This window comes from Ranitomeya imitator, chromosome 6, assembly GCF_032444005.1.
Source record: "Ranitomeya imitator isolate aRanImi1 chromosome 6, aRanImi1.pri, whole genome shotgun sequence".
NCBI lineage: Eukaryota > Metazoa > Chordata > Amphibia > Anura > Dendrobatidae > Ranitomeya > Ranitomeya imitator.
The window spans coordinates 413,990,439-414,014,789 of NC_091287.1; the positions used below are offsets into that span (position 1 = coordinate 413,990,439).

General features: G+C 42.6%; 1 protein-coding gene and 1 long non-coding RNA gene across 4 annotated transcripts in view; one reads left to right on the forward strand and one right to left on the reverse strand.

Moving 5' to 3' along the window:
• Nucleotides 1–24,351, reverse strand: part of LOC138642784 (uncharacterized) — a 48,084-nt gene that overhangs the window by 4,860 nt on the left and 18,873 nt on the right. The window contains exon 2 of the long non-coding RNA XR_011314105.1: nucleotides 3,921–4,035. This is a non-coding gene — a long non-coding RNA (uncharacterized lncRNA). The remainder of the gene's footprint in view (nucleotides 1–3,920; nucleotides 4,036–24,351) is intronic.
• LOC138642783 (meprin A subunit beta-like) overlaps nucleotides 6,544–24,351 on the forward strand; it is a 125,180-nt gene continuing 107,372 nt past the window's right edge. For 2 of the 3 annotated variants that reach the window (XM_069731255.1, XM_069731254.1), the window contains exons 1-4: nucleotides 6,544–6,684; nucleotides 7,229–7,247; nucleotides 14,285–14,335; nucleotides 14,425–14,468. In XM_069731255.1, the coding sequence (XP_069587356.1) occupies nucleotides 6,622–6,684; nucleotides 7,229–7,247; nucleotides 14,285–14,335; nucleotides 14,425–14,468 (177 nt within the window). In that variant the 5' untranslated portion in view covers nucleotides 6,544–6,621. Of the gene's footprint in view, nucleotides 6,685–7,228; nucleotides 7,248–14,284; nucleotides 14,336–14,424; nucleotides 14,469–24,351 lie in introns of those variants that run through there. The other variant, XM_069731256.1, reaches the window with a different exon arrangement.

Below are 24,351 nucleotides of genomic sequence, written 5' to 3' on the forward strand. Positions count from 1 at the left end.
CAACCCAAAACATCCAAATGACCCTGATCAAAAGTTACATACCCTGGTGATTTTGGCCTGATAATATGCACAGAAGTTGACAAAAATAGGTTTGAATGGCTACTGAAAGTAACATCCTCACCTGTGACCTGTTTGCTTGTAATCAATGCGTGTACATTAAGATGAGTGAGTTTCTGGGATCCAGACAGACTATTGCATCTTTCATCTAGCCAATGACATTTCTGGATTGTGAGTTATGAGGAAAGCAAAAGAATTGTCAACGGATCTATGGGAAAAGGTAGTTGAATTGTATAAAACAGTAAAGGGATACAAAACATATAGCCAAGGAATTGATAATGCCAGTCAGCAGCGTTCAAGCTGTGATTAATAAATGGAAAATCAGGGGCTATGTATAAACAAAACCACGGTCAGGTAGACCAACAAAAATGTTGTCCAAAACGGCAAGGGAAATTGTTCAGGAAGCAATGAAAAATCCACAAATAACATCAGCTGAAATATTTCAAGATGCACAATAACTTGAAGATAAATGGACTGCATAGTCGAGTCGCCAGAAGTAGTCCATTACTGCACAAATGCCATAACCTATCTCACCTATAATATGCAAAACAGCACAGAGACAAGCCTGAAAATTTCTGGAACGAGGTAATTTGGGGTGATGAGCCCAAAATTGAACTTTTTGGCCACAATCATAAATGTTACATTTGACATTTGGAGAGATGTCAACAAGGCTTATGATTAAAGGAACACCATTCCTACTGTAAAGCACAGAGGTGGATTGGTGATGTTTTGGGGATGTGTGAGCTACAAAGACACAGGAAACTTGGTCAAAGTTGAATGAAAGATGAATGCAGCACGTTATCAGCAAACACTGGAGGCAAATTTGCAATCATAAGCCCAAAAGCTGTGCATGGGACGTACTTAGATGTTCCAACATGACAATGATCCAAAATACAAGGCCAAGTCGACCTGTCATTGGCTACAGCAGAACAAAGTGAAAGTTCTGGAATGGCCATCTCAGTCTCCTAACCGCAATATCATTGAGCCACTCTGGGGAGATCTCAAGCGTGCAGTTCATGCTAGACAGCCCTGGAATTTACAGGAACTTGAGGCTTTTTGCCAAGAAGAGTGGCAGCTTTACCATTTGAGAAAATAAAGAACCTCATCCACAACTACCACAAAAGACTTCAAGCTGTCATTGATGTTACAGGGGGCAATACATGGTTTTAAGAAATGTGGTATGTGAACTTTTGATCAGGATAATTTCGACGTTTTCGGTTGTCATTATGATTTAAAAAGAGAAATAATAATAATTTTTATTTATATAGCGCCAACATATTCCGCAGCGCTTTACAAATTATAGAGGGGACTTGCACAGACAATAGACATTACAGCATAACAGGAATACAGTTCAAAACAGATACCAGGAGGAATGAGGGCCCTGCTCGCGAGCTTACAAACTATGAGGAAAAGGGGAGACACGAGAGGTGGATGGTAACAAATGCTATAGTTATTCGGACCAGCCATAGTGTAAGGCTCGGGTGTTCATGTAAAGCTGCATGAACCAGTTAACTGCCTAAGTATGTAGCAATACAGACACAGAGGGCTATTAACTGCATAAAGTGAATGAGAACCTTTTTTTTTTTTTTTTTTAAATAGGCCACACAGGGATCCTTACATTAATGCATTGAGGCGGTAGGCCAGTCTGAACAAATGAGTTTTTAGGGCACGCTTAAAACTGTGGGGATTGGGGATTAATCGCATTAACCTAGGTAGTGCATTCCAAAGAATCGGCGCAGCACGTGTAAAGTCTTGGAGACTAAATAAATAATAAATAAATAAATGGCTTCACACAACCACTAACCTTGAGTGGAGAAAAAGGATTGGTGTTATCTACTATATAATTGTCTAAGGGTCACTTCCGTCTTTCTGTCTCTGTCCTTCTGTCTGTCACGGATATTCATTGGTCGCAGCCTCTGTCTGTCATGGAATCCAAGTCGCTGATTGGTCTCGCCAGCTGCCTGTCATGGCTACTGCGACCAATCAGCGACGGGCACAGTCCGATTAGTCCCTCCCTACTCCCCTGCAGTTAGTGCCTGGCGCCCGCTCGCTCCATACTCCCCTCTGGTCACCGCTCACACAGGGTTAATGCCAGCGGTGACAGACTGTGTTATGCCGCGGGTTACGCACTCCGTTACCGCTGCTATTAACCCTGTGTGTGCCCAACGTTTTACTATTGATGCTGCCTATGCAGCGTCAATAGTAAAAAAATCTAATGTACAAAATAATAATAATAAAAAAAACCTGCTATACTCACCCTCTGTAATCAGACGATGCGCTTGCGCCTTCCGCCAGCTTCCGGTCTCAGAGATGCATTGTGAAATTACCCAGAAGACTTAGCGGTCTCGCGAAACCGCTAAGTCTTCTGGGTAATTTCGCAATGCATCCTGGGAATGGAAGATGGCGGCAGCCGCGCGCCCATCGCCAGAGTGCCATTGGATTCCGGGGGTGAGTATATAACTATTTTTTATTTTAATTCTTTTTTTTTTAACAGGGATATGTGCCCACACTGCTAAATACTGCGTGGGCTGCGTTATATACTACATGGCTGATATATACTACGTATACTACATGGCTGCTATATACTACGTGGGAAGTACTATATACTACATGGCTGCTATATACTACGTGGACATTACTATATACTACATGGCTGCTATATACTACGTGGGCAGTACTATATACTACATGGCTGCTATATACTACGTGGGCAGTACTATATACTACATGGCTGCTATATACTACGTGGACAGTACTATATACTACATGGCTGCTAAATACTACGTGGGCAGTACTATATACTACATGGTTGCTATATACTACGTGGACAGTACTATATACTACATGGCTGCTATATACTACGTGGACAGTACTATATACTACATGGCTGCTATATACTACGTGGATACTACATGGCTGCTATATACTACGTGGGCTGCGTTATATACTACATGGCTGCTATATACTACGTGGCCAGTGTTACATACTATGTGGCCTGTGTTTTGTACTGCGTTGGCTGTGCTATATATTGCATGGCCTGTGTTATATACTACGTCGCCTGTGTTATATACTACATGGCTGCTATATACTGCGTGGGCTGTGTTATATAATACGTGGGCTGTGTTATATATTGCGTGGCCTGTATTAACGCATCAGGTATTCTACAATATGTATGTATGTATATAACACCCAAATACTATATAGCCCAGGCCACATACTATTTGTATGCTATGTACTACATGGCTCCTATATACTACGTGGCCTGTGCTATTTACTATGTGGCTGCTATATACATACATATTCTAGAATACCCGATGCGTTAGAATCGGGCCACCATCTAGTTGTTAATATTCTCTGAAAAAAGGCCAAGAAAGCAAAAATTCTGCCGGGGTATGTAAACTTTTGAGCACAACTGTACCCAGTGGTAATGCATGTAGATGTGCATAGGCAGCAGGAAAAGAGAAATGACAGCACAGATTTGACTATATATGACCCGTGAATGCAGCACAGATCCCCAACACGCGTTTCGCATTTGCTTTTTCCTGGGGTTTTTTCGTATGGTGGGTGGGTATTGGTGCGGTTCTTTTATACCATGTTAGATTAGTGGTGGCAGTGCCATGGATGTGGGCCACATCATGTGGCCCTTCCGTCAATGAACTGAAAGTGATTAGCGTCCTGCGTCTCAGGTCCACTCCCCCATCTGATGCGTCAGGGCACGGGGACGGAGCTTGCTACGACTTAGACGCGTCTCCACGGAGACCAACACTCCAGAAGTCTGGGAGAGCGCACACCGCTCGGGTTAATTTTAATCTCTCATTCATTTTCTACTTAGTTACACATTTCATCTGCACTCCTTAATATACCTGCCGTAAGTGGCTGGCTTGGCTCCTTGTGGATATTTGGGTTTCTGTGGAATTGGAGAATTTCCTCTTCCTGTGTATTTTTAATATGATGGACTTCATAAAAATCAGGTCACCTCTACAGAAAAATGGAAAAGGCATATTCACTTTATGTATTTATCATTAAATCTATTAATATATATTTTTATTAATATTATTTATTAATAAATGCCATTTTTATGCATTTATATATTACTTTAAACATTTGTTTTATCTATATATCCTCATGTAGATATATGTACAGTATATCACTAAGTATCCCCTTGACCATGTATCAATATTTGCAAGTTCAATTTTATTAATCTATTTTTTTCACTTGTAGCGTAGACATATGCGACAATAATAATATACCGTACATGTATGTGCATGGAACTATAGATGTATACATGAACACGCTTTGTCTGTACTCAAACACACTGCACATTTTATTAATGCACTTATATTGCCTTTCTCACATGACTCATTCCTAAACTTTTTTACCCTTTTCACGCTTTTTTTTTTTTTAGAATCTCCACTATATTTATTTATAGTGAATAATTATGCATTCCTGTAGGTTTGACTCATTTATTAGAATGGATAGTCTATAGAATACTTTATAATTGATGCAGCAATCCCGATTATATCTCACCTATAGTGCGTACCTATAGGGGAAACCATTCCACCAACAATGCCCATATCCCTATTACAACGCACCTATAGTGCGCATTTATAGGGGAAACCATTCAACAAACAGTGCTCATATCATGTCTACTTCCATAACAGGTGACTGGCTTTCACTTCCCCCAACTGTGGTGGGTAACAAATTGCAGTTTCTGCGGCCGGAGACCTGTGTGTGAACACTTGGAATGGTGATGGAGGAGGAAGAAGCAGCGGATAGGTTGATGGGATGGCCGGTGGGTGGCGAGGCCCTCTAGTCTGCATTTTAGATCAGTGACATTCCCACATTAAGGCATGTTGATCGCGCATGTGCTGGTTAATGAATGTAGTTGTCAAATTATTAAAATTTTTGCCTCTACTGAGTTTTTTTTTTGCAAGTTTGACAGATAATGTGTTTTGGCTCATGCTTCGTGGTCTCAAAAAACACCCAGGCTAGGCAACCCTTGCCGCCCCTGCGAACTGCACACTTGCAACCGATGCTGGCCACAAGCAGAGTTGGGGCTGAGGATGCAGTGCTTGCCATGATTGCGTCACGATGTGTCTGTGTGGGAAGCCGCAACGTAACCTCTTCATCTTCCTCCTGCTCCACCACCTCTGCTGAGCTACTCAGCCGCATACTGAATTCCTATTCTAATCTAATTCTAATATAATCAGGGCAGAAACTGAGATCAAGGATGAACTCTCATCGCCATACAATAAGAGAAAAAAGAATGGATCTACCTGTGGCAATACATTTTTGTCTCCCAAATCATAATATTATGGACATGAAATTACTTGTGTTAAAAGGTAGCTTCAAATCTCAGAGAGACAGAAGAGTCAGGGAATATAAACTGATGATGACCTTTGACAGTGCAGGATTGAATGTGTCGCACGGATTTATGTCTTTTTACATCAACTAAGGAACTTGCCCCTCAGACTATGAGGGGTCATCACAACAGAGACCCTAATCAGAGGACAATAAAACATTCCTTATCTAAGAGCTGGCCCAATATTTATGGACACAACTGTTTATCACTCATGATAATTCTGCTTCATGTCACCTGTCTTATCCATGGTTTTCCCCCTTTTTGATTTTTTTTTCTCTATGTTGTGCATAAATATGTGATTCTTCAGAATTTGTTTTAGTCTTTGCCTGATGAAGAGACCTGTGTAGTCTCGAAAGCGTGCAATTTGTAACCACCTTTTCAGTTCGCCATTAAAAGGTATCAACCACTGAGGACTCTCAATTCTAAATATTTTTCTTTTCTAATCTAATGAGGCATTACTTACGCTAATGTTATTTTCCAGAACTCATGACCGCACCCTCCCAATTTGCTTCCTTTGGTTTGGGATTGGTGAGACTTCTGTCTCTCCTGTTCACTTTAGATTTGCTAAAAGTGTTCACAATATGAATTCTATTTTTTAGTATATTTATAGGGTCTACTCCTTCGACAAATACTCTATAAACCACTAAAGCAGTGGATATTGTCTTTAATTCAGCTCTACTCTTCCTGTCCAGTTGTGGGGTGTGAACTCCTATTTAACGAATGTTGTCACGGATTGTGGAAAATTACTCCTTTTTCCCCCACCAAAGATTTTGCATTGGATTTTATTCTTTGGGATGTTTGTAGCTCAAAGGTTGCCTGAGAACGTTTCCTTTTGTACCTTGCAGTTGAAGTAAGTGTAATATCCCCAGAACACTGGAACACCACTGCACAATACAAATAACTGGCTATATGCTGTTTCGTCTTGATTCACTTGAATATTTATGAATCGCTACAACTATAAAATTGCTAAACTGTTAACCTTGACACAGGGTATAAAATGTTAATACACAATGGCGTCACCATTTACTGCTCTGAGAAATGTCACATCCTTCCTCATTGCAGCATTATTTTTACAATGATACAAATGGAAACTTTTGTACAGAAAACTTTCTTCCACCCACATCACATTACCTGTGTGCAAATTCCTCATCTGCTTTACTAAAACTCAAGGTGTCGTCTATATCTTCGCCATTTCCTATTTCATGACGGTCTCGATGGATTTTTCACTGTTGGTGATACTTGCTTTGCAAGTGACTTGTGGTCAGGTAAGAGAATCGAAAATAAATGTAATTCTTTTGTTTTTCTATGCTTTAAACATAAACTTGTAGACTCGGTATATATACGAAAACGTTATGTTTCATTGAATAAATAGACTGTAGATTATCACTCCTTAGAGCATTGTGTGGGGGCACATAGGGATCTATCATATAGAGCCATACTGGACTTGCTGCTGTGCTATATAACAAGTCGTCCGAACCTGTCGATCATCTGAGGGAATCGGTCATTGGAAATCCACCGGATGATCCTTTTGTTTTGAGGGAAGAGAAGTGTAATTTGCAACTCTGTGTCGCAGTCAGGGACGGGCAATGTGACACCATCGGAGATCATAAGATGCATTGACAGTGGCTTTATTCTCTCTCCGTATTGATCGAATCTCAGCTGTCAGCTAAGCATTTACCGTATATACAAAACCACATAAGTCAATGAAGGTTATGAATGAAGCCACAGCACATAAGGAAAGTCAGCCTAAAGATTTACCTTTGCTTTGTGAAATTATAATTTTGATGCACATATGTTTTTCTTTTTCAGTGTTTTCCACAAATACCTGGTGAGTTGTCTCTAATGTTCTCAATTGTTGCCTGTTGGCATCATGCAACTGCTGCGTGCATATTTCTAGGACTGAAAAATTGTACAAAACCAAAACTGACGGAAAATAAAATACTGCTGGAATGATTTGCAACTCTGGATTACGTTGTCGGTATATCTCAATGCGACACCATAGGAACACGTCGCTGTGTAGCCATGACCTAATGGTCTTTCATGGAGCTTTAACCCCTTCACCCTGAAGCCTGTTTTCACCTTTCTGACCAGGCCAATTTTTACAATTCTGCCCATTTTTAATTTATAAGGTCATAACTCTGGAACGCTTCAACGGATCCAGGTGATTCAGAGAGTGTTTTCTAGTGACATATTGTAATTTCTTTGATATGACTTGCATTTATTTGTGAAAAAAATGGAAACTTGGAGAAAAAAATTAAAAATTTTGCAATTTTCAAACTTTTTATTTTTATGCCTTTAAATCAGAGAGTCATATCTCACAAAATAGTTAATAAATAACATTTCCCACATGTCTAATTTACATCAGCACAATTTTGGAAACAGAATTATTTTGTTAGGAAGTTATAAGAGTTAAAAGTTGACCAGAGATTTCTCATTTTTACAATAAAATTTGCAAAACCATTTTTTTAGGGACCACCTCACATTTGAACTAACTTTGAGGGGCCTATATGACAGAAAATTCCCAAAAGTGACACCATTCTAAAAACTGCACCCCTCAAGGTGCACAAAACCACAAGAAGTTTATTAACAATTCAGGTGCCTCACATGAATTTTTGGAATGTGGAAGGCAAAAATAAACATATACTTTTCTTTCACAAAAAATTTCCTTTAGATCTATTTTTTTTTTACTTTTGCAAGGGAAAAATGGAAAATAGACAATACATTTTGTTGTGCCACTTCTCCTGAGTACGCAGATACCCCACATGTGGGGGAAATCTACTGTTTGGACATGCGGCAGAGCTCTGAAGGGAAGGAGCGCCATTTCACTTTTTGAATGTAAAATTTGCTGGCATAATTAGCGGACGCCATGTCATGTTTGGAGAGCCCCTGATGTGCCTAAACAATGGAAACCCCAACAAGTGACACCATTTTTTAAACTAGACCCTTTAAGGAACTTAACCCACAGGTGCTTCACAGAAGTATATAACTTAGAGCCATGGAAATACAAAAAAATCAAATTTTTCCCAAATAAATCTTTATTTAGCTCCATATTTTGCATTTTCATAAGGGTAACAGGAGAAATTGCTCCCTACATTTTGGGGAAATACTACTGTTTCGGTGCATGGCAGGGCTTGTAAGGGAAGGAGCGCCATTTGAATTTTTATGCAAAATTTGATGGAATAATTAGCGGGCGCAATGTCTCGTTTGAAGAGCCGCTGATGTGCCTAAACAGTGGAAACCTCCACAATTGACACCATTTTGGAAATTAGACCCCTTTGGGATCTTATCTAGATGTGTATTGAGCACGTTGAACCCCCAGATGCTTCACAGAAGTTTATAATGTTAAGCCGTGAAAATAAAGAAAATCACATTTTTCCCACAAAAATCTTTTTTAGCTATAAATTATGTATTTTGACAAGGGCAAAAGGAGAAAATGGACCCCAAAATGTGTTGTGCAATTTCTCCTGAATTTACCGATACCCCATATGTGGTTGAAAACTACTTTTGAGGCACAGTGCAAAGCTCAGAATGGAAGTAGCACAATATTACAGTGCAGATTTTGCTGCACTTGTTTCGAGGGTGCCATGTTACATTGGCAGAGTCCCTAAGGTGCCAGAACAGCAGAACCCGCCATAAGTGACCCCATTTTACCAATTAAACCTCTCAATGAATTCATCTAGGGGTGCAGTGATTACATTGACACCACAGGTGTCACAAACTTTTATACCATTGCTCAGTGAAGAAAAACTAATTTGCATTTTTACCACCAAGATTGTGTAGTAGCCCCAAGTTTTACATTTTCACACTGGGAAATGGGTAAAAATGGCACCAGAATTTGTCCCACAATTTCTGCTGAAAGTAGAAATACCCCATATATGGCTGTACAGTACTACTTTGCTATATGGAGTGACTTGGGAGGGACAAAGTGCTATGTGCTTCCTGGAGCACAGATTTTTACTAGACTAGTTTGCTGATTCCATATAAAGAGCCCCTAAGTGCTAGAAATGCTGAATCCACGCTCAAGTGACCACATTTTGGAAATTTTAACCCATAGGGAATTTATCTACAGATGTATTGACAATTTTGACTCCATGGGTGTTTTCCAGAAACAAGCAGCAGTGGTTGTTGCTGAGTGAATCTGACAGGCAGGGAAGGATGCTTGCCAGCTCCTGCTCACAAGCCACCTTCCCTGCAGGACCTGGTAGGACCCCGCAGCCATCTTGGTGCCAGGGTTCTCGATGGAGACCATCAGGACAACACGATCGCATCACGTTGTTCTGCAGGAAGCGCGCAGTGAGCCCTCTCCCTGTGCGATGCTTCTCTATGTCACTGTCACTGACTGACAGCATCAGAGTGGTTAAATGCCTGCGATCGCTGCTGGGTGTCAGCTGTCACATACAGCTGACACCCGCACGCGATCGTCACGGCGCTCAACGTGAGGCCACGCGATCGTGCCATCATAGATATACTGCTCTTTGCGGGATTGCACCTCCCGCAGAGCAGTATATGTGCGGCACATGTCAGGAAGGGGGTTAACCATGCTCCTTATAATAAACAGCTAATAGATTTCTTGCAATAAGTTTGTCAGTCTCCTCAGTCTCTGGGCATCTTTATTTTATTGCAGACTAACAATTTTGTGGACTTATTTCCAGGACATCTCCCTTTTTTTCACTTTGTTCACACAACATCAGATGGATCTTACTTCTAATCATGTTTAAGTCACTCTCCCACACCCAGTGGCATACCTCTTGGTGGCTGACTAGGCAGAGACCTGTATCCCGCCTTTGAGAAAATCTCATTGTCTCACATGCTATTACTTCACATTTTCCCCAGTGCTGCCAAGCATGAATGCATACATGGACAAATCTCAACCTCACCTACAGATAGATTGCAATGTCTGTCTATAATAGCTCCCTCCTTCGGTAGAATGGGACACTAAATGCCTTTCCTGGTAAAATGGTTACACCATTGAGAAATCAGTGCACAGTCGAGGGTGTCTGAACCCTGTCTGTGCAATTCACTACAGGAATTGTCATGTTGGTGCAGATAAACTGATTAAAAGGATACCTGGGGTGAAGAAATCCGTCATGTGGTTCTTATTTAATCAGTGTTAGAAGTTTTCAGTTAATGAGATGACCGTGATCCACGGCGGGACTGTAGACAGAGTCTTATCTTGGTGTTTTAGGCCAGAGAAACCAAGGAAAGATCTGACCACAGGCCGCCCTGAAGCACAAACATGTTCCTCATCATAGAGACAGAGGGAGAAACACAGTCTGTCTTTAGGTTTAGGAACTTGTTTGTGCTTCGGAGCGGCCTGTGGGTAGGTCTCTCCTTGGTTTCTATGGCCTAGAGCATTAAGATAAGACTCAGCCTACAGTCCCACCCTGGAGCATGGGCATATCATTAACTGAAAACTTGTAACACTGATTACACAAGAACCACAAGACGGATTTGTTTACCTCGGGTATCATTTTTAATCAGTGTAACAATGCCAGCACGACAATGTCTATAGTTTACTTAGCAAAATCTTGCAGACAGGCTTGCTTTAAGTATGAAACATTATTATATACAATATTATAAATTTATCAGATAGTCAGACAAAACTATTCAACAGATTTTTATGCTACAAACATGGCACGTCTTATTATAAGGTCTCCTACAATGACCTTTGGTAATTTGGAGACAAAGACTCTCTTTAAATTGAACATACTATGGGTTGTATGTGCAAATATATACTAACAGTGAATAAACTGTGCACATAACTATATAATACCAGTGAATGAACCACACACAACTATATACTGTCAGCAAATTCACCACACACATAAATATATAACAGACGTAAAAAAACTACACACATAACTACTCTATACCAGCAATAAATAAATCATATACTTAAATGTTGAGCAATAAACTACATAAAATAGAGTATATACCAGAATTGAATAAACCACACACACAAATATATATCAGCAGTTCTGTTCAGCAAGTCTCTGTACCTGCTCAGTGGTTCCAAGTCCTGTTTCTTCCACTACATTGGGGAACACAATTTTTTAAGAGTTAGGTCAGACTGTTCTTAATTAATTTGTGGATGCTGAATCCAGAAATGATCTCAGTTTTTCTCTATCACGTCAAGTTTTTGAACTATAGGATTTTTGTCTTCTCAAAACTATGTAAACTACTGTACCTAAAAAGTGTTTTGTTTTTTTTAAATGGTACAAATATGAACAAAAAATGAAATATATAAGAAATAGGCATGACAAAGTTGTGACTACTCTTACAAGTTGCCACGTAGCTCTATATGAGTCAGATTGTAATCAGATAACAAGTCTTATTACAGATATCAGTGCAATTGTGCTTCTCTGGCAGGTAAGTTGTCTAGGAAAAACTTGACGTGCTAGAAAAAACTGACTACATTTTTGGAATCAGCATGCCAATTTTAGCATAAATCAGCTCAAAAACCTAACTCGACAGAAATTTTTTTTCAAATTGTTCCCCTGTGAGCTATTGGCACCCTAGATAGACTGCTCGAGACCTCCCACTAGTTCCACAAACACAGTCCTGTTTAGGTCTGTTGCCTTCAGTGTTTATCAGGCTCAGGGTTTCTCTTATCAAGTCATCCTATTCAAGGACCCTGTTAAGATGGAAGGCCACTCTATCTCTTCAGTCAATTCCAGGTCGTGCTACTCCCTTGTCCCTTAGTTTCCTCTGCTGTAGTTCACCCAATGGTAGTGCTACTCACAGACACATTACTTCTACTTTAACTTGTCCCTATCTGACTGACTAACAGAAAGCAATCGCTTGCCCTAACACTAATCCCCTCCCACTATGGACTAGTCCTGAACATTAACACTTACCTTATCTTATTGTTGCTATCTAACTACAGTCACTACTTTATCCTATCTTATGCCCTAAACAATGTCTTACCCTTAAACCTGCGAGCGAACCCATGGATGGTTGGATGTAATGCAGGTGTCTGGATGCAGTGCACAAAGAAAACGAGGCGGGAACAGAAAGGGATCGATATAGTTCTATTTATATACAGTAGTAACTTTACAGTGATTTAAAGTAACTCTAAACAATTAGTGTTAGTAACTATGCCAATCAACATTAAAAAGAAAAACAATAAGTTTGGAACAGTAAAGAAAGTCTTTCACTATATAACGTTAATATTCTTTTTACAAAGGTGGTGCGCCCTATCATGGGAGTCACCACGTAAGCTCTCTCTGCTCTCTGCAGTCTAGCCCTAATGGGATTCACCGAGGTTTCTTTTCAGCTACAAGTCTCTCTTAGTTTATTAACACTCGTTGGGCCTCTCACGCACCAACCTGTTGTCTTAATCCCAGCCAACCTCAATACCATAGGTTATAGCTGGAAATGATGGCCCTGCTTACTCACGCTGTTGCTCCGCAATCACAGGCATGACTCTTCTGTCACAGTCTACTTGGGGATCTTCTCAGCTTGACTGTCGGCGGAAGTCTCGGCTTGGAGAAGATGAGGCCTTGGCTCTTGACAGGCAATGTCGGGTCTTGGAGGCTTGACCAGCGCAGGGCACATTTCCTGGTCCTGACCAGCATAGGTGGAACTTGGAGTTCTCCTGAGGGGAATCTAAATCTTGCCAGGCGGTGACTGGCACCTTTGTGGTATAGACTTCCCGCTGAAGCCTGTCTTGCTGGTCTCAGTGGCATCTCTGGAGGACGTCTGATCCGCTCCCTTCCCTGGCACCAAATCTTCTTGTGGTCCGGTGCACAGTGCTTTTATTTCAAGAAAGTCCATTCTATGAGTAACCTGATCAGGTCCAGCACACCAAGTTGCTCACTCTGCAAATCTTCCAGTACAATTGATTTCACCTGTCAAGCAGATGTTAATCTTTCCTCATTAATGGCACATCCTGCAAGGGCACTTCAGGAATATCACTGCTTCTTATTACATTCTTCCCCCCCTTATTGCTCGCACGTCAATGGGTGAGTGAGATCCTTGCGGGTTTGAAGTTTCCCCACAGGTAGCCGCAGCCAACAGTTGAACACACTTCTTGGTTTTCTGCAGTATCTGGGACCAGACTCATTATACAAGGAGTGGAACAGGCTGCCACCAGAGGTGGAGAGTTCTCCTTCAATGGACGTCTTCAAACAGAGGCTGGACAGACATCTGCCTGAGATAGTTTAGTGAATCCTGCATTCAGCCTGGGGTTTGATATGATGACTCTTGAGGTCCCTTCCAACTCTAATATTCTATGATCATATAGCAATCTATATTTCCTGGGCCTTACAGAAACATGGCTGACACCCTCTGACACAGTCTCCCCTGCTGCACTGTGTTATGGCAGCCTTCACTTCATCCACACTGCGATTCCTGTCAATAAACATGGCGGAGGAGTTGGACTTTTACTTCCTAAACGCTGCCTGCACCTGAAACTGGTCTAAAACAATGGTCCTCCACATGCACCCACACAGACAGACATACACTAGATTTCATCTTCACCTGCCTCAGTTCCCTATCTAACTTCACCTCTCCCCGGATATTCCAGCATCTAGCCACTTTTTTCATTCCTGTCCTCTTTACCTGCCCCACAAGCCTAGTATCTAGCACACTGTCACAGAACTCTCTCACACCCTCTGACTCTCTTCTACCATTGTCCAACACATTCTCACTCCACACCACATTCAGTGAAGTGAGGATTTGTCAGTCTGGGATTTCCACTAACTCAGAGAAATTGAATACGGCTGCCTGAGGCGAGAAGTTCATCTCATCTCATGGCAATAGGGACTTAAGCTGAAAGCACACTTGCAGCAGTCTATACCATTACCTGAATGTGGCTTTTTTTTTTTATTAGGTTTTTCTTATTATTTGTACTTCCTTTAACAGGAAATGACAGAATTCTTTCAAACTATAAGGATATTCCTGCCATAAATCTAGGTATGTAAAGCCGACATATCGATCTATTGGTCAGATGTTAGGTGAGCAGATTATAGATAATATATAATGTTTTTACTTTTATTTTATAGCATCTGGTTTGAACTTATTTGAAGGAGACATTAAACGTGATTCAGTAAGTATAGTTGTTTCATTTTTTAATTTTGTAACAGACACTGCAAGGTGTTTTAAATTAATTTTTCCTGACGTGAGTAGTGGCATTCAAATGTTTAAACGGATTATCCAGGACTTTGTTTTTTGGAGGGTTATCTGGGACTTTGGGTGAAGAACTTACATGCAGGTAGTTGCTGTTTGCATGTCTGTTTTCCCTGCGATGATTTGTTCTAGTTCAGGTGGTGACTCTCTGACTTCATTTAACCTCACATTAACAGGGCAGCTTTTTCACTTCTGGTACGCGCCATCGATGGGGTGTTAATGCTGACATTATGTTGATTGACACCTGGCTCCCCGCAGTTAGTCAGTGGGGAACCGACTGTCATCCAGCATGACATCTGCAGTGAGGCCCCATCGACAGAGCAGAAGAGAAGGAGATGTTCTGTCAACGTGTCGTCACTGGAAGCAGGAAAATCCCTTACAGGAGCAGTCCTTAAACAAGCCAGAAGAGATCAATATAGCGCAGGCAGGGAGGTAGCAACGGCCTGCCTGTAAGTTTTCAACCCTAAGAACAAGAAATGAAAGTACTGGATATCCCCTTGAAAAACAGGTTCCACGTGTAAAGATCACACTATTTTGCAGATACTATAGTAGATGTTATTTGGAGTCCATGTAACCACAGGAATCTCTAAGTAAAGTTAAAGAAACCCTCCCACAAATTTTATTCTCTATGTTAATCAATTAAATAGGCAGTGGCATAATGACCGCATTAGCAGCGGTTACCACTGCAACCGGGTCTGGTGGGTCAGGGGTCCATTGATGCCAGCAGAAACTTCAACTGGATGTGCGTTTTCAGATGCACATCCAGCACAGAGATGTAGTATATAACACAGCCCATGCAGTATCTAACACAGCCCACGTAGTATATAGCAATGTGGGCACCATATCCCTGTTAAAAAAAGAATTAAAATAAAAAATAGTTATATACTCACCCTCTGTCGGCCCCCCGGATCCAGCCCAGGCATTTACCGATGCTCCTCGTGATGCTCCGGTCCCAAGAGTGCATTGTGGTCTCGTGGGATGATGACGCAGCGGTCTCGCAAGACCGCACAGACCGATCGGTCCATGTGCCGAAATGCACACTTCCAGTCAAGCAGAGGTCAGCAGCTGATGCTGGCTTGCACATGACCGGGGACGCATTCCAGGACTAGCGCGCCAGGGAGCATAGGGAAGGTATTTATTTTTAAATCGGTGACCTTACTAGTACATGGATGACTGTGGGGGTGGTGCATTATACTTTATGAATGACTATGGGGTGCATTATTCTTTATAGATGACTATGGGATGTACATTATACTTTTATGGATGATTATGAGGTGCATTATACTTTATGGGTGACTATGGGATGTGCATTATACTTTTGTGGATGATTATGGGGTGCATTATACTTTATGGATGACTATGGAATGTGCATTATACTTTATGGATGACTATGGGGTACATTATAATTTACTAGATGGTTCTAACGCATTGGGTATTCTACAATATGTATGTAGTTTATTTTTGAAGTTTTTAGAATAATGCAATTTATACACAGGATTCGGCCGTCCGTCCTTGACCAATTAGCGAAGCCTGGTTCAAATTCCGTGCCAATTCTCTGGCGGACTGCGCGTGTCCCTGATTGGTCACGCCCGGCCGCGAACAATCAGTGAAGCCAGGGCCAGCTCCAGGTTTTTGAGGGCCCTGGGCGAATGAGTCTCAGTGGGCCCCCCTCTTTAACACATACCACGATTCATGATGCACAGATACAGCAGAGAAATATAGCACAGCCAAGTAGCATATAACACAGCCCACGTAGTATATAACACAGCCCATGCAGTATATAGCACAGCCACATCGTATATAACACAGCCACATGGTATATGACACAGCCACGTAGTATATAACACAGCCACGTAGTATATTGCCCAGCCACCTAGTATATAGCACAGACACGTAGTATATTGCCCAGCTACGTAGTATATTGCCCAGCCACATAGTATATAGCACAGACACGTAGTATATAGCACAGACACGTAGTATATTGCCCAGCCACGTAATATATTGAACAGCCACGTAGTATATTGCCCAGCGATGTAGTATATTGCCCAGCCACGTAGTATATTGCCCAGCCACGTAGTGTATTGCCCAGCCACGTAGTATATTGCCCAGCCACGTAATATATTGCACAGCCACGTAGTATATTGCACAGCCACGTAATATATTGCACAGCCACATAGTATATACAGTCATGGCCAAAAGTATTGACACCCCTGCAATTCTGTCAGATAATACTCATTTTCTTCCTGAAAATGAATGCAAACACAAATTATTTGGTATTATTATCTTCATTTAATTTGTCTTAAATGAAAAAAAAACACAAAAAGAATTGTCCTAAAGCCAAATTGGATATAATTCCACACCAAACATAAAAAAGGGAGTGGACAAAAGTATTGGCACTGTTCGAAAAATCATGTGATGATGCTTCTCTTATTTGTGCAATTACCAGCACCTGTAACTTACCTGTGGCACCTAACAGGTGTTGGCAATAACTAACTCACACTTGCAGCCAGTTGACATGGATTAAACTTGACTCAACCTCTGTCCTATGTCCTTGTGTGTACCACATTGAGCATGGAGAAAAGAAAGAAAACCAAAGAACTGTCTGAGGACTTGAGAAACCAAATTGTGAGGAGACATGAGCAATCTCAAGGCTACAAGTCCATCTCCAAAGACCTGAATGTTCCTGTGTCTATCGTGCGCAGTGTCATCAAGAAGTTTAAAGCCCATGGCACTGTGGCTAACCTCCCTAGATGTGGACGGAAAAGAATTTCAACACAAGATTGTGCGGATGTTGGATAAAGAACCTCGACTAACATCCAAACAAGTTCAAGCTGCCCTGCAGTCCGAGGGTACAACAGTGTCAACCCGTACTATCCGTCGGCATCTGAATGAAAAGGGGCTGCATGGTAGGAGACCCAGGAAGAAGCCACTTCTTACCTGAGACATAAAAAAGCCAGGCTGGAGTTTGCCAAAACTTACCTGAAAAAGCCTAAAACATTTTGGAAGAATGTTCTCTGGTCAGATGAGACAAAAGTAGAGCTTTTTGGACAAAGGCATCAACATAGAGTTTACAGGAGAAAAAAAGAGACATTCAAAGAAAAGAACACGGTCCCTACAGCCAAACATGGCGAAGGTTCCCTGATGTTTTGGGGTTGCTTTGCTGCCTCTGGCACTGGACTGCTTCACCGTGTGCATGGCATTATGAAGTCTGAAGACTACCAACAAATTTTGCAGCATAATGCACACTTCAAAAAGCACTAGAAAATGGTTTGAGAGAAAGCACTGGAGACTTCTAAGGTGGCCAGCAATGAGTCCAGACCTGAATCCCATAGAACACCTGTGGAGAGATCTAAAAATGGCAGTTTGGAGAAGGCACCCTTCAAATATCGGGGACCTGTGTTGTGAGTTCTGTTTTTGGGCTCCCTCTGGTGGTTACTGATGGTACTGGGTGACTTGTCTTTCCTGGGTTTCTGGGTTCCACCTGTTCCATCAGCATATGGGAGTTTCCTATTTAACCTGGCTTTGCTGGCATTTCCTCGCCGGTTATCAATGTATCCAGTGTGTCTTGTTACCTCTGCTCCCTGCTCCTAGAACCTTCTGGTCAAGCTAAGTTTGGATTTTCCTGTTTTGGTGTTTTGCTTTATTTGTTTTTTAGTCCAGCCTGCAGATATGTGATTCTTGCTGCTGGTTGCTCTAGTGGGCTGAAATTGATCCTCATGTACCATGAGTTGGCACATGAGTTCAAGTAATTTCAGGATGGTTTTTTGAAGGGTTTTTCGCTGACCGCGCAGTTCACTTTTGTATCCTCTGCTATCTAGCTTTAGCGGGCCTCATTTTGCTGAAACTGTTTTCATACTGCGTATGTGCTTTGCTCTCATTTCACCGTCATTATATGTGGGGGGCTGCTATTTCTGTGGGGGATTTCTCTGGAGGCAAGAGAGGTCTGTGTTTCTTCTAATAGGGGAAGTTAGATCTTCGGCTGGAGCGAGACGTCTAGGATCATCGTAGGCACGTTCCCCGGCTACTTTTATTTGTGTGTTAGGTTCAGGGTCGCGGTCAGCTCAGGTTCCATCGCCCTAGAGCTTGTTTGTATCTGTGCTTGTCCTTTAGTGATCCCCTGCCATTGGGATCATGACAGTATAACCGGCCCACAAAGTGTTAATTGTATTGGCTGAAGTAGGAGGATAAGTAGTCTGAGGAAGTTTTTTTTTTTTTTCTTTCTCTTTCCCTCAGAGTTTGCTGCCTAGCCTTATTGCAGCCTGGCTACTTCCTCCTCCTCTTAATCTTTGAATGGCTCTGATCCCAGCTGTTTATCATGGACGTCCAGAGTTTGGCTTCCAGCCTGAATAATCTTGCCACTAAGGTTCAAAATATACAGGATTTTGTTGTACATGCTCCTATGTCTGAACCTAGAATTCCTGTCCCAGAGTTTTTTTCTGGAGATAGATCTCGTTTTCTGAATTTTAGGAACAATTGCAAGTTGTTTCTTTCTTTGAAATCTCGCTCCTCTGGAGACCCTGCTCAGCAAGTCAAGATAATTATATCTTTCCTGCGGGGTGACCCTCAGGATTGGGCATTTGCATTGGCACCAGGGGACCCTGCGTTGCTTAATGCGGATGCGTTTTTTCTGGCATTTGGTTTGCTCTATGAGGAACCTAACCAAGAGATTCAGGCTGAAAAAGCTTTGTTGGCCCTCTCTCAGGGGCAAGATGAAGCAGAAATTTATTGTCAAAAATTTCGGAAGTGGTCGGTGCTTACTCAGTGGAATGAGTGCGCTCTGGCTGCAAAGTTCAGAGATGGCCTTTCTGAGGCCATTAAAGATGTTATGGTGGGGTTCCCTGCGCCTGCTGGTCTGAATGAGTCTATGACTATGGCTGTTCGGATTGATCGGCGTTTACGGGAGCGCAAACCTGTGCATCATTTGGCGGTGTCGTCTGAACCGTCACCTGAGATAATGCAATGTGATAGAATTCACTCCAGAAGTGAACGGCAAAAGTATAGGCGGAAAAAAGGGTTGTGCTTTTATTGTGGTGATTCAGCTCATGTTATATCAGCATGCTCTAAACGCACAAAAAAGGTTGATAAGTCTGTTGCCATTAGTACTTTACAGTCTAAGTTCATTCTGTCTGTGACTCTGATTTGTTCATTATCATCCATTTCCGTCGATGCCTATGTGGATTCAGGCGCTGCCCTGAGTCTTATGGATTGGTCATTTGCCAATCGCTGTGGGTTTAGTCTGGAGCCTCTGGAAGTCCCTATTCCTTTGAAGGGAATTGACTCTACACCTTTGGCTATGAATAAACCTCAGTACTGGACACAAGTGACCATGCGTATGACTCCCGTTCATCAGGAGGTGATTCGCTTCCTGGTACTGTATAATTTGCATGATGTTCTAGTACTTGGTCTGCCATGGTTACAAACTCATAATCCAGTCCTTGACTGGAAATCAATGTCTGTGTTAAGCTGGGGTTGTCAGGGGGTTCATCTACTCCTTCTGAGATTCCTGTGTTTTTGTCTGACTATCGGGATGTTTTTGAGGAGCCTAAGCTCAGTTCGCTTCCTCCTCACAGGGATTGCGATTGTGCTATAAATTTAATTCCAGGCAGTAAATTTCCTAAAGGTCGTTTGTTCAATCTGTCAGTGCCAGAGCATACTGCTATGCGGGATTATGTTAAGGAGTCCTTGGAAAAGGGACATATCCGTCCATCTTTGTCCCCTTTGGGAGCAGGTTTTTTTTTCGTGGCCAAAAAAGATGGTTCCTTGAGGCCTTGTATAGATTATCGTCTTTTGAATAAGATTACCGTAAAATATCAGTATCCTTTGCCATTGTTGACTGATTTGTTTGCTCGCATTAAGGGGGCTAAATGGTTCACTAAGATTGATCTTCGGGGTGCGTATAATCTTATACGAATAAAGCAAGGTGATGAGTGGAAAACCGCATTTAATACGCCTGAGGGCCATTTTGAGTATTTGGTAATGCCTTTTGGACTTTCTAATGCTCCTTCAGTCTTCCAGTCCTTTATGCACGATATTTTCCGTGAATATCTGGATAAATTTATGATTGTGTATTTGGATGATATTTTGGTTTTTTCTGATGACTGGGAGTCTCATGTTCAGCAGGTCAGGAAGGTGTTTCAGGTCCTGCGGGCCAATTCCTTGTTTGTAAAAGGCTCAAAGTGTCTCTTTGGAGTCCAGAAGATTTCTTTCTTGGGGTATATTTTTTCCCCTTCTACTATTGAGATGGATCCCGTCAAGGTTCAGGCTATTTGTGACTGGACGCAGCCTACATCTCTTAAGAGTCTACAGAAGTTCTTGGGCTTTGCTAATTTCTATCGTCGTTTTATAACTATTTTTCCTAGTGTTGTTAAGCCTTTGACGGATTTGACTAAGAAGGGTGCTGATGTTGCTAATTGGTCTCCTGCGGCTGTGGAGGCCTTTCAGGAACTTAAGCGCCGGTTTTCTTCTGCTCCTGTGTTGCGTCAGCCAGATGTTTCGCTCCCTTTTCAGGTTGAGGTTGATGCTTCCGAGATTGGAGCGGGGGCGGTTTTGTCACAGAGAAGCTCCGATGACTCAGTGATGAAGCCATGCGCGTTTTTTTCTAGAAAGTTTTCGCCGGCTGAGCGGAATTATGATGTTGGTAATCGGGAACTTTTGGCCATGAAGTGGGCATTTGAGGAGTGGCGTCATTGGCTAGAGGGTGCTAGACATCGTGTGGTGGTCTTGACTGATCACAAAAATTTGATTTACCTTGAGTCTGCCAGGCGTCTGAATCCTAGACAGGCTCGTTGGTCACTGTTTTTCTCTCGTTTCAATTTTGTGGTTTCATACCTGCCAGGTTCAAAGAATGTGAAGGCGGATGCTCTTTCTAGGAGTTTTGTGCCTGACTCCCTTGGAAATTCTGAGCCCTCTGGTATCCTTAGGGATGGGGTGATTTTGTCTGCTGTCTCCCCAGACTTGCGACGTGCTTTGCAGGAGTTTCAGGCGGGTAAACCTGATCGTTGTCCGCCTGAGAGACTGTTTGTTCCGGATAATTGGACCAGTAGAGTCATCTCCGAGGTCCATTCTTGTGCGTTGGAACATTTGGTACTAGAGACTTGGTGGCCAGTAGAGTTGAGCGACCTTGACCTTTTTAGAGTCGAGCCGGGTTTCGCGAAACCCGACTATCTCAAAAGTCGGGTCGAGTGAAATCGGCCGATTATGGCGAAAAGTCGGGATCGACCGAAACACGAAACCCAATGCAAGTCAATGGGGCAGCATAGTCGGCAGTGAGTGGGGGCCAGGAAAACACCTAGAGTGCCCATTTTAATGTCAAAACCATCCATTCTTCTTAATGAAGCTTGTCAAGCGTAATTTACCTTATAATAATTGGAAGGCATTTGAAATTGGGGGTCATTTGGCTAAAGTTGTGTGGGGTAGGGCTGGTTCAAGTAATTAGTGGGCCCAGGAAATCTGGACCACGTCACGGCAGTGGAGCAGGGAGAGGTAAGTATTTCAACTTTGCAAGTGCTGTGATCCTGAGCAAGCAGGGGGGGCCCACTTGTTGGCATTGGCACTGGCACAGGGCCCCTCAAAGTACAGCGGTGTGTTTGCACGGCGGGGGCGCCTCCCACCGGCAGCAACACTTTTGCGTACTATGAGAGGCCCTGTGCCAGTGACGTCGCCAACTAGTATTCCTCCCCCCACCTGATGAAGGAACCTGCACTTTCATCTGCACCTTCCTCTTTGTCCCCGTGTAAGGTGGTATGGTATGCGGGAAGAGCAACCTGACTTTCAGCAGGGTCACAATGTTGTTGTGTAGCATGCACGGGGAATGTTGCGTTATGGGTCAATGTACCAGCAGACTCATCTATCACTGGCTGGGCAATGGGCACGATGAAGTGGAAACACAGATATAGGCCCAAAGAATAAAGTGGGCTAAATGCAGTTCAAAATTGGTAACACAGGAATAACCAGGGGGCATTGCAGTGGAGGACAACTGGAATGAGAGGCTGACACAGAGAGTAGGGCCAAATCAGTAAGTAGTCGAAATGCAGTTCAAAATTGGCAACCGTAGTAAACAGGCGGCACAGCTTTGTTCAGTGGAGGAGAACAGCAAGGAGTGGCAGACACCGATAGTAGGCCCCAACCCAACTAGTAGGCCAAATGCAGTCTAACATTAACAACTACTTAACGAGAGCCTGAAAATGGAATTTCAGGACAGGAAACCAGGAGAACAGCAAGGAGTGGCAGACACCGATAGTAGGCCCCAAACCAACTAGTACGCCAAATGCAGTTGTTCCATTTAACCACAATTTAATGAGAGCCTGAAGATAGAAGCTCAGGAAAGGCAACCTGGGGAACACCTTGGAGTGTAACACACCATCTCTCTCCACCCCATACCCATTATGTAGGCCTAATGCAGTGTACTTTTCTACAACTACTAAACGAGAGTCGGAAGACCGAAGCAATGGCAAGGAAACCTGGGGAACACCTTGGAGTGTAACAGACCATCTCTCTCCACCCCATACCCAATTTGTAGGCCTAATGCAGTGTAGTTTCCAAGAACTACTAAACGAGAGCCGGAAGATCGAAGCTCAGGAAAGGCAACCTGGGGAACACCTTGGAGTGTAACACACCCTCTCTCTACACCCCATACCCAATTTGAAGGCCTAATGCAGTGTAGTTTCCAAGAACTACTAAACGAGAGCCGGAAGATCGAAGCTCAGGAAAGGCAACCTGGGGAACACCTTGGAGTGTAACAAACCCTCTCTCTACACCCCATACCCAATTTGTAGGCCTAATGCAGCGTAGTTTCCGACAACTACTAAACGAGAGCATGAAGATCGAAGCTCAGGAAAGGCAACCTGGGGAACACCTTGGAGTGTAACACACCCTCTCTCTACACCCCATACCCAATTTGAAGGCCTAATGCAGTGTAGTTTCCAAGAACTACTAAACGAGAGCCGGAAGATCGAAGCTCAGGAAAGGCAACCTGGGGAACACCTTGGAGTGTAACACACCCTCTCTCTACACCCCATACCCAATTTGAAGGCCTAATGCAGCGTAGTTTCCAACAACTACTAAACGAGAGCCGGAAGATCGAAGCTCAGGAAAGGCAACCTGGGGAACACCTTGGAGTGTAACACACCCTCTCTCTACACCCCATACCCAATTTGAAGGCCTAATGCAGCGTAGTTTCCAACAACTACTAAACGAGAGCCGGAAGATCGAAGCTCAGGAAAGGCAACCTGGGGAACACCTTGGAGTGTAACACACCCTCTCTCTACACCCCATACCCAATTTGAAGGCCTAATGCAGTGTAGTTTCCAAGAACTACTAAACGAGAGCCGGAAGATCGAAGCTCAGGAAAGACAACCTGGGGAACACCTTGAAGTGTAACACAACGTCTCTCTACACCACGGAAGGGCTGATTCTTAGGAAGGAAGGCTGTTGGAAATAAGCATTGCGCGTCCGAGGGTGATTATATTCTTATTAGGTATATACTTACCCTCGGACGCGCCCTGCTTCTTTATTTGGAATGAATGTTTATTTGCAATGTGGTGTTGACTTTCTCTATTATTTTGGTAATTAATGATTTTATTATTTTCATTGTTTTGCATCTTCTCGGCAATAATATAAAGAAGACGCGACAGGACAACACTCGGTGGATGCCATATCTGTGTTTTCAATTTAAAAAACCTTTCAGTTAAATACTTGCAGGATAAAGTAATTGTAGCTGGTGGCCATTTTTAGTACTGTACCAGATTTTAGTTGTGTGTTTGTTTTTAATGTTAAAATGTCTGCATTTGATATCTCACCAGTAT